The sequence below is a fragment of the Nicotiana sylvestris genome, chromosome 5 (genome assembly GCF_000393655.2).
Source record: "Nicotiana sylvestris chromosome 5, ASM39365v2, whole genome shotgun sequence".
In the NCBI taxonomy this organism is placed as follows: Eukaryota; Viridiplantae; Streptophyta; class Magnoliopsida; order Solanales; family Solanaceae; genus Nicotiana; species Nicotiana sylvestris.
Genome location: NC_091061.1, coordinates 174,520,266 through 174,532,120, shown reverse-complemented (window position 1 = coordinate 174,532,120; position 11,855 = coordinate 174,520,266). Strand labels below are relative to the sequence as shown.

The window sequence follows — 11,855 nt, the reverse complement described above, 5'->3', positions numbered from 1 at the left end:
TTTTTTTAGAAAAACTCATTGTCGAAAAATTTTCAAAAACTTGCAAAATTTTATGGAAAAACAAGTTCTTGAAAAAAAAAATCGAAAAAAAAGGGAAAAAATTATTTAGAGACAAACGGGTCCTAAGAGTATTAAGTTGTTTCTTCAGCAAAAACCTAGTAATGAGAGGGGGAAAAAAACTCCAGTACATTTTTTTGTAGCTATAAAAAATTAGAATATAAAGTACTGCAAATATTATTCCATTGATTGAGAGAATATATTTTCAGCGTTTTTGTACTATTTAAATGTGATTGAATAAAAAATGTACATTCCTTACATCTTGATGACTCTCTGGCCCTTCAATTCAGACTTGCACATGCATGGAAGTCATTTTTAATACTTTGCTTATCTCCTTCTGAGTTTGTATGGATAAATTGAATTTTACACTTTCCCAAAAGGGATGAAATAATTTAGAAAAGATTCAAATTTACCCATCTATTTTAAGAATAGGATCAAGTTTAAAGCTCTAGGGAGAAAGGTGGAGATGGTAAAAATGGTGGTCACAGTGGTGTTGATGGTGGTGTTTGCAATAAATTTTCAAGATATGAAAATAAACCACAATCACAAAATAAGAGAAAAATACTTTTATTAATCAATTGTGAGTATAATTATGTTCCTCTTTCGATTCTTCTCTCCTGATTATCTCCGTGATTCGAGGGCTGAAGCTACGTATTTCTCGAATGTAGGATGATGCAAACCTCCTAGGGATATATTTGATCTCCAGTTTATTGGACTATTTGATTGTCAAGAAGTATTCAGCCATATTTTGATCTCTTTGTGAATATTCCAAGAGTTTATGGGATTTTGAGACGCCTATTCAAGGGAATATGTATCCCTTTATATATGTGTGAGTTAGGGTTTAGGGTAGAGTAACCACCAAGAAACCCTAATAAACTCCTAGGATTTCAAGAGTCATGTAGTATCTTTAATTTAGGATTTGGTTTAATCCCTTAAAATTTCGATGTCTACAGGTGGCACTAGTAGCGAAGAGGTAGGAGGTACTAGCGGTGGAAGAAAAAGTGAAGGGGAGGGGTAAAATGGGTTGGGACAATGAGGTGGCATGCCGAGTGGTGAAAATATCAGTGTAGGGGCGATAATTTAAACCCAAACCTATTTAACCCATCCAACCTGTCCAATGTTGAGTCGCTCATTGACCCGCTCGTTGTTAAACTTGGTCTATCATGAGCCAGCTCATCTTAACTCAGCCAATTCTAACACGCCCAAAATCAGCTCAACTCGTTCATTTAACACCCTTATATCAGTGATATGTGGGATTAGGCATCCACCTTGGACAAGTTTAACGGAAAAAGATATATTTGATCCAATTGTATAAATAACGAAAGTATCTTTAAACATAACGTATAATATAGGGTTCAAAATATTAAATAATAAGACGCGAAGAAGCTAAAAATTTCAACATCTCTATACATAAAAAAAAATTATAACCTTATATATACATTGTAATTTTTCAAGAAAATGAGTTGAAATTACATCCCTAATTTCGACCTTGAGTAGGAGTCAAACATGTGACCTAGAACCTCTGGAATGACAAATAAAAATAAGAAGAATTAACCTAAATAGCCACCCACCCAACTGCTTAAACTAAAAATAAGCCAATTGATATATAATATATGTATAATCCATATGTAATATATGTATAATTGTATAAAATTAATGTATTATATATATATATATATATATATATATATATATATATATATACGCACACACATATACGATAAGAAAAAATAAATAATGAATCTGACCAGCTATTCATGTGAAAATCCTTTAAAATAAAGTATTTGTCCAAAATGTAAGTAAATATAGAGAGAACATGCACAAGTTACAAACTCCATTAATTAAAGGGATAACTTCACATAAGTACAACTCACACACACCTGCATTGCAACATAATAGTCTAGATATCACTTTGCAAATCTATAGCCCAAAAATAATAGGCTAATTCCCGAAAAAAACAGCTTATTTCACTCAATCAACTACGATTATTGTTCCTTCTTTATACAACCAGTTGTTTTCATTCTCTTGATTTTCTTTCATTATTAAGCATTTGACAAAAAATTCAAATCAGCCACAAAGCAACTCAAAAATCCCGAATAATACATATTATCTGAAGACAAGAAATTCAAACACTTTTATGTGTCATTTCTTAAGCAATCCAACAGGATAAAAGAAAAATTAAAACATAGTAAATGAATTGTAGAATCCCTCCAACGCGTACAAGATCTTTTTCATACAGCACATACACGAAAAAGAAGAAGAGAAGGAAGTGCCAAACTTCCATAGAGACCTCTTATACACTGACAATATATATACATCCTTATAAACTGAAAAAAAATATAATTATACAACATTATACACAAATATACACATTTATACACAATTATATATAATTATACAATACTATATAAGTGTATATAAACACCACTTATACAATATTTCCTCTAGAAAATATAGTATGTCCAACACTACACTTACTGTAAATAATGTATCAACTTATATAAACATGCATAACAGAGTATAAGAGGTGTTTATATATCCATATACATAATTATATACTATTATACAGTGTTGATACAAACTGCTACATAGTTATAATTTTTTATCTAAGCTTCGAGTTGTAGTAGAAGGTATTGGATGATTCAACTCGTCAATAGGTTAACAATTTTGCGCCAACGATTCGGAATTCAACAACCATACAAGATATACCCAATTTCAAATTCGAGACTTCAAGGTCATAACAGTGATGGCCAGAGTTTCAAACTTCAAAAATCTTCCAAAATTAGTGGTTATTTTTTTGGTGCAAATCAAGTTTGATAGCTATTTATTTTCAGATCTGTGTGTATTTTTATTTTTCTTTCAAAATTTTCAATATTACTCTGCTTGCCACCATCAGACTTGGCGGGTTTGGACGACGGAGGAGAATCCCGAGCCTTCTTCGAGCCATTGATGGCAGTAACTTCGTAGGGGTTAGGGGGAGGGAGAAGCGGGGGCTAGGTTAAGAGAGAATGAGGGGAAAGAAAGAAGCGAGAGAGGCGGTAGGAAGAGAATTTGGTGTGCTGGGAATGAAGAAAGAAGAAAATAATAAAAACCCTAGAAGTGTGTCTTTAATAAGGGGCTAAAGACTAAAAAGTTTCTTTCAAGTTATGTATAACATGGGCTAAACTGGATAAGGACTTCAAATCTGGGCCATTTTCGGTTTGGATATTAGGCCAAATGAATTTTTTAGCACGCGTGTAATTCCTTCATTAATTAAAGAGAAATCTTCATAAAGCACTATCTTTTAGTGGTAAGTAGCTATCTATAGATACCATTTGCTATATTACGGATTATAGATACGTTTTCTGTTGTTATAAGATATATTGATGTATTTAAGCTACTGTATTTATGAATACAGTAGCAAAAATATGCGTGAATAAGGGAAGTCCAGCTAATCAGTTGTTGTATTCGAGTGTATTCGACTGTATTCATGGCGTGAAAGATGGGATTACAGTCGGACAAATTATTGTATCCGATTGTATTCACGGCGTGAAACAGGGGATTACACTATTTTTAAATGGAAAGTGAATCAATTAACATAATAGACTCCTAATATAACTCAACAAACTCAATTATAACACACAAAATTTATATTTTCAGTTATAAAAAAGATTCTCAACCGAAAAATACCCTAAAAATATAGCAATCTTCAGAGAAATTATATAATACATCTGAATACATAGTTATATTAATTAAAAAAAACATATGAATACATTCATGGCATATAGCGAGACAGTGAATACAATGAAATACATAAAATACAGCGGGATACATTGAAAAAAAGATAGTGAATACAATGAAATACACGGGATACAGCGAGATACATTGAATTACAATGAAAAAAAAGAAAATAAATACAATGAAATACATGAAAATACAGCGTGATACGTTGAAAATACATTGAAATATATTAATAGAAAATCAAGTTGCTCAGCCCCAAACTCCGTCGTCTTTGTTCAAGAACAAACACTAATTTCCGGCGAATCCGCCGTCGAGCAAAAACCCTCGCAAATGAAGACAAATCGTTCTTGAATGAAAGCAGGAACAACATCATTGGACGAGAAGAAAAAGAGTGTACATATAAATTGTCGCCGCTGCCTTCTTTGTTATCCCCTAAGAATTATGATCACACGATTTGCCATTGATATTCGATCACTATCTTGGAAAATAGGTATTACAGAGATGCTGGAAAAAAACCATTATGGCCAATGTCAAGTGGTCATCATAATTCCCATAGCTGTTAACGTGTGAGATAGGGGAAGTTCTCTATGGAGAGAACAAAGAGGGGTTTTGGTGCAGAGAGGTGATGTGAGCATCGTATTTTTAGGGAATGGGGGAAGAGAATGACATATATCAAAGTAGAGAGAGAAAATGAATAGTGTAACTGAATAGCGTATTTAATGGCTTAGGGATATGAGGTAACTAAAATTAGATATTTTGTTATAAACATTAAAATGTATTTATAGAATATAATTTTTTTTAGATAATATTTATTTAAAATAAATAAGGTGTTAACCTTTTGCTATAGAAGGTAAAAATTCCTTAATTAAACTCATATAAGTGATGATAGTTGATAGCCTTAATAATTGTGCGCACTTTTACGTGTAAACTACAAGGGATGACAACTCGTTATTTGATAAAATACATTACTCCATATAGTATGAGTATTAATTATCCTCGAATTAAGTAAAACTAATCTTTTAGTTTTAATAACGAGCTTCAAGCAATCAAAGTCTAAAAATCTGCACTTGCTTAAGAAGAGAGTTAACTACTCAACATCACTAATAAACAACTCAACTCATATTACTTGTATTAAAGACAATCTCAACACTAATTAACTCGCAATCATTTACGGCTACTTATATCACATTCAAAATTAATTACCATCAATGTGAAAACGTAGATTCTTAACATCCAACATACTCAATTAGAAACAAGATCAATTGTGTAGTCACAGTAAAGCAACTCTAGAATACCCACTACAACTTTTTCAATAAGGGGCGAAGCTATGTATGACCAACGATGGTCAATTTTATATTACGTATAGAAAAAATATTACTCATTTCATTTACTTTTATTTGACATGTATATAAAAATAGATTTTTATTTTTATTTGTCACTATACACATACCAAGAGAAGACAATTTTTTTTACCTGTTATATCCACAATATTTATTACTCATTTCAAATCATTTTCTCAAATCCAATAAAATATGCATCTATTAATATGGGTATCATGGTAAATTATGCACTTCATTAATTATTTCTTAAGGGGCGTGAAAAGATAAAAGGTGTCAAGTAAAAGTGAACGAAGATAGTACTTATTATTAATTAAAAATAAATTTTGAACGCCTTTGCATAGCCCATTGGCTTATTTAATTTCTGGTTTCGCTGCTAGTTTCAATATATATAACTTAAAAATTACTAACAAAAAGATATACATTGTACAAGTGTGGAGCTCACAAGGATAGCTAACATATATCTATTCAAACAAATAGAGAAATAAATAAATAAATAAATAAATAAATAAATAAATAGAGAAGTACTATCTGATTAGTACAGTACTAAAATTGGTCAAATCTAGTGAAGTAACAAATATTTTTTTCCTGGCGAGATATACATACATACATACATACATATATATATATATATATATATATATATATATATATATATAATTATGTATAACTAGTGTATAATTTATATATATCAGTTAAAAAAAGTAAACAATTCCTAGTTATAACCTATTAAATTATATTAATAATGTAAAAAAAATTATACTATCACTGTACATAACATAAATAAAAAAATAATTGACTAGTTTTTTTAATTGCATAGTTATTATCGTAAAACAAAATTGAGAAAAGCCAATAAATTGAATAAATTATACTACTATCAACTGATTCCACCACATTACGACGTCGTTATGTACACCCTGCATTACTATTTGTATTCTCTGATTTGAAATCAGTTGTAAAAGATTTACACTAAAAGTTTGAGCTATACTCATAGAGTCAGCATATGAATGCGGCCGAAACCCAATCGTAGGTGGGCAAATTACCTACCTACGCAGCTTAATTATGCATAAAGTCTTAATCTTTAAATACCCTTTTCGATTCTTTGATTATAGAACAACTCTGAAGAGTTTATAGTGCAAGTTTTGATCATTTCTTGAGGTTTTCAATGGCTGGAATTTTAACAGGTCTAAGGCGTGTATATCTCATAATTTACAATTGGATTGTCTTTTTTGGATGGTAATTTGAATACCCTTTTGGAATTCTTGTTGGTTTTCCACTTTTTTTTTTTTTTTTTTTTTTTTTTTGATGAATTTTGGGTTATTGGTGTTCAGGTTTCAAGTATTTTATTTAGGTGTGAAAACTTTGATAGAATCTGGGCATGAACAGGTCTATGATGCTGTTGAGAAGCCTCTGCTTTTTGCTCAAACTGCTGCCTTTTTGGAGGTAAATTTGAGGCTATGTTTCTATTGTGCTTATAGCAATAAGTCAGGTTACTCTTTATGTGGAATTATGGTGCAGGGATTGTCTGTGCGGGGACTAATAATGAAATGAATGTTATTCTTATTCCGCATTTTATGCCTCGTAAAATAATTCATAGATTACCGCATAACTTAATTCACGATATTTAATACCGCCAATCAAACGTTGTGCGACAATTATTTTTTCTTATGCGGCCAACCAAACATTGTATTATCTTTAGGCGAGATTTATGTATTATCTTATGCGGGATTTTATGCTGGGATTGATTGGATTAATAAGCCTCCTGCAGAAATGCTAGGTAAGCCTCCTTACTTAAGACCCAATGTGGTCCGGTGCAATCCACGAAACGACCCCTAAGAGGTATGATAATTATGGATGTAGGATATAATGCTATATTAAGGGATGGTAAGAGGGATCCTTGTTGCTACTTTATTGATTCAATTGACTTAATGTTAAAACAAGTTTTGGGAGTACAGCCTATTGTCTGGATGAGTTACAAAGTCATGAACATTCACAATAAAAACAACATTATCTACATTTGAAAAGTTCTTCATAAGATAAAAACTAATCCTTTATTAATTGATACTGATGCCAAAGGAACCAGTGAATCAGTTTCGAGAAATTTCGTGGTTCGAGACGAAGAGCCAAAAGTTTACAGAGAGAATCGATAGAGAAAAGAACTAGTGTATTCTGTAATTGATTGGTGGTAAATGAGTGCATTTACAAATACAAGTATTTATAAGCTCAGTTATCGTGTAACTTCTCAACTAACTTTAACCACTCTTTAGTTCACATGCATTAGATAACTGCCTCCAATAGACCTTATGTCTGCTGCAGTGCTGCATTTGTATACATCTTGGTTAACTGCATTCTTCAGTTTATTTTGCTGTATCATGGAATTGAACTCATACCACGAGATTATGGCCCCTCAGCCTTAACCAGGCCAAAGAAACTGAGAATCACATCCTTTGTGACCATATTTTCTAGTAAAGTATTTTTCTCAATTGGAGCTGGTATTGGTGTCCGGAAAAATCCTAGTCAATTTTGTGTATTTGACGTGTAGTTGGGGTGGTAGTTCCATCATGTTCTCTTACAAGATTTTTTTTTTTTTTTGGTAATGGAATTTGACGTGAATAAGTGCTGCAGTAAACAGCGAAATGTTTTCTTGATGATGATGACGATCATGTTGTTACTGTTGTTCTTATAATTATTGTTTATCATGAGATGCAAATGTTGAAAGAAGCCTAACATTTGATTTTCTTTCCCATATAAATTGCGGGCAGATACTTCATAGTCTAGTAGGTATGTTTACTTAATCCGAAGCCTTTTGCTGTTTTATGTTTAGGTAGAACATTTTTATATTAAAATAACTCTTTTGTCTTTTTCCTCACGGTCAAATAGGTTTGGTAAGATCTCCAATATCAGCAACTCTGCCACAGATAAGTTCAAGATTATATGTAACCTGGGGAATTTTGTGGAGTTTCCCCGAGGTTAGTATTTTCCTTGGCTATTACTATGGCATTATGGAGCTTCTTTACTAATGACTGGCTTGCGGATTACAGGTCCGTACTCATATACTTGTTAGTTCCCTAGCGATTAGCTGGTGTATAACAGAGGTGAGCCTTACTTATTCGTACACCACAATTGTGTCCATGTTTGATTGTATTTCTTTGTAGTGACTTGAGATTTCAACTTCTGTGACTAATAGTTCATGCAATAGATTAAAAATCAATTCACCATTGGAAGAAGAAAACAAATTAAACACCAGTTCTCTTACCTAATATGTATGTTATGAAACTTTATTTCCTATATTTAGGGGATAGAGAAAAAGAATATTGGGCAACAGAAGGCCGATGGCAGTGCCAACTAACAGTAGTTTCGATGTAGAACCTTTGTGTTCCATTTGCAGTTAAATGTCAAAGCATCTTGCTAAAGTTAGCAGAAAGTATGTTCAAACTTATAGGCAGAGAATACATTTTTGAACAGTCTCTTAACTCTCAGCGCAACGCCTGTCTGTTCGCTCTCTTAACAACCAAACATTTATGATGCTAATTAATCTTACTTAAGGAAGAGTCTTACTTCATATTGTAAGCTTAGAAGCCCCTAGGGTGGACTTATGCATCATTATTAATTTATAATTCGTTAGAGCAATAAGAACAAATTTATGCTATTGCTTGATCACGTCGTAAAGTGATATTGTATCATTATTTTTTTTAAAAGTGATATTGTATCTGTGAGGATGTATGGGAGAAAATATTATTAATATTATTCTCATATGTTAAACATGATACAATGAACCCTATATATATATATATATATATATATATATATATATATATATATATATATATATATACACACACACTACATAGCATGTCCTACTCCTAATACATATGAGATTAGGGTTATCTAATACTATTTACATAATTATTCTAACACTCTCCCTCAAGCTGGTGCATATAAATCATATGTACCGAGCTTGTTACATATGTAGTTAATACGAGGACCAGTGAGGGACTTGGTAAAAATATTTGCAAGCTGATCATTAGACTTCACAAACTTTGTAGCAATATCTCCCGAGAGTATCTTTTCTCTGACAAAGTGACAATCAATCTCAATATGTTTAGTTCTCTCATGGAACACTGGATTTGACGCAATATGAAGAGCAGCTTGATTATCACACACAAGTCTCATCTAACTAGTCTCACCAAATTTCAACTCCTTGAGCAACTGTTTGATTCAAATTAGCTCATATGTCGCCATAGCCATTTCTCGATATTCTGCTTCGTCACTAGACCAAGCAACCACATTCTGTTTCTTGCTCTTCCAAGACACCAAATTTCCTCCTACTAAGACATAATATCCAGACGTAGAACGTCTATCAGAAAGTGATCCTGCCCAATCAACATCTGAGTATCCAACGATCTGCTCATGGCCTGGATCCTCAAACGATAAACCTTTGCCTGGAGCTGATTTTATATACCGAAGAATGCGAAAAACTGCATCCTAATGACTATCACACGGAGAATCTATAAACTGACTCACAACACTCACAGGAAAGGAAATGTCAGGTCTTGTCACTGTAAGGTAATTTAATTTACCAACCAACCGCCTATATCTTGCAGGATCGCTAAGAGGCTCCCCCTGTCCAGGCATAAGTTTATTATTATTATTGATACCATGTGAGAATGCACGGGAGAAAATGTTATTGATATTATTCTCATATGTTAAACATGATACAATAAACCCTATATATATACATAACATGTCCTACTCCTAATACATATGGGATTAGGGTTATCTAATACTATTTACATAATTATTCTAACAGTATCATTATTCTCCTTATGCATCATTTTCCATCCACTAACTTGTCTCCCCAACTGAGGGACAAATATATTACTAAACATGCCAGTTCATGACTGTTTAACTGATAATATTCATTGTGAAAATAATGTTTTGATACTGGTGCTAGTTCACGTTCAAAGTAGTATTTTAATACTGGTGTTATCCTGTGCTCAACTTCAGATTATTCGATATTCATTTTTTGGTACAAAGGAGGCATTCGGTTCTGCTCCTGCCTGGCTCTTGTGGCTAAGGTATAACCATTTAACTTTTGCCAGCATAAACTAGTGTGGATGATGAGTAACACATTGGGTTTTTACCCATTTTCCACCTTTATAATAATAGACAGATACCGTTTTTAGCGTGTTCGTAATAAGTCTGATTTTCTTACTGCAGGTATAGTACCTTCTTGTTGTTGTACCCTACTGGCATCACAAGTGAAGTTGGTTTAATATATAATGCCCTGCCTTACATGAAGGTACAAAGATCCTCTTTTTCAATTTTTTTTCTTTTTCACTCGTAAAAGCAAATTAGATTAGCCATAGATAAGAGCATATTTCTATCAATTTATTGAGCTAGCAATATTAAGAAAAATTTAAAGACCATCTTTCTATCTAATTAGTTGCTGAAGAGTTGACGAAGAGCTTTCCCTCTGTTGATATTTTCTATTTCGTCAATAAGTGACAAATGACACTTGCACAAGTTTATGAAAAATGATGCTGGGTGATAGTACCAAAACCACCAATTATTTCTATGTAGAGATTTCTAATTGCAGAGCTGTAAGGGCAGTCCGGTGCACTAAGCTCCCGCTATGTGCGGGGTCCGGGGAAGGACCGGACCACAAAGGTCTATTGTATGCAGTCTTACCCTGCATTTCTGCAAGAGGCTGTTTCCACGGCTCGGACCCGTGACCTCCTGGTCACATGGCAGCAACTTTATCGGTTACGCCAAGACTTCCCTTCTAATTGCAGAGTTGTATTGAACTTATATTGGAATTTGAAGTTTCTATTAGAAATACATACTTGTGACATTGTTTTACTTTCCCTAAGCCTTTCCAGAACACCTAAGGGCAAATTTCGAGAATATTATGTGCTAAACATACCAAATTTTGATTAACATACCAAAATTTGTATTAGTTCTGTTCTTGCAAAGATGTATAGGACTAGTTTAGGCTAATCGTGGATGAGACACTTCTTGCACGTTATTGTGATGCTTAAAGTATTAAGTAGCTTTCTTAGATATTCTTTTTAAAGTAAGAAACGGGACTTTGTGATATTCAGTGCTCGTTATGGCCCAAAGGTGTTCTCTGCTGACAATGCCGATAATCTTAACTCAAGTTTATTGGGCAGTTTTGGCTGAATATTTGTTCCTTGTTTGTGCTTCTGCTTTAGTTAGCATACTTGCTACATCTTCTGATCAAACTATTTTTCTAGGAATCTGAAAAGTATGCTGTTAGGATGCCGAACAGATGGAATTTCTCTTTCGATTACTACTATGCAGCACTTGTTTGCCTTGCCATCTATGTCCCAGGAAAGAACCTTATCATTCTCTTACTAAAAGCATCTGCTTTTATGGCTCGCATATGTCGCTCTGTCTCTTTATTCGTCGAGTTTACTACATTTCTTTACAAATTTTTTTATTAAAAGCTGTGAATTGAAATGATGTTGCAAAATGCAGGGTGTCCTCACCTGTACAGATACATGCTTGGGCAGAGAAAGAAAGCACTCTCTAAAACAAAAAAGGAATAGGCTTTATTTTTATGTCTAAATTCAGCTTCTTGGAATTCTATTTGGGCAGAAATGATGTAATTTTTGATTTTTTTCTGATCCATTGGAAACTTTCCACCTATTTTTTCTGATCCATTGGACTGTTCAAAACTTTCCACCTATATACAAATTTTATTAAATTTTTCGGCTA

The 11,855-nt window shown here is 32.9% G+C and overlaps 1 protein-coding gene across 2 annotated transcripts; it reads left to right on the top strand.

The window, feature by feature from the left end:
• Nucleotides 1–6,153: 6,153 nt before the first annotated feature.
• LOC104244293 (very-long-chain (3R)-3-hydroxyacyl-CoA dehydratase PASTICCINO 2A-like) lies at nucleotides 6,154–11,855 on the top strand. Of its 2 annotated transcripts, XM_070145675.1 has the most exons (9): nucleotides 6,154–6,350; nucleotides 6,446–6,557; nucleotides 7,877–7,895; nucleotides 7,995–8,083; nucleotides 8,156–8,209; nucleotides 10,122–10,192; nucleotides 10,335–10,416; nucleotides 11,372–11,469; nucleotides 11,617–11,855. In XM_070145675.1, exons 1-9 carry the CDS (start codon nucleotides 6,280–6,282, stop codon nucleotides 11,684–11,686), a joined length of 666 nt encoding a protein of 221 aa, XP_070001776.1. In that variant the 5' UTR covers nucleotides 6,154–6,279; the 3' UTR covers nucleotides 11,687–11,855. The 2 variants fall into 2 exon arrangements, with proteins under 2 accessions (XP_070001776.1, XP_070001775.1); XM_070145674.1 differs by having other exon boundaries at nucleotides 11,372–11,677.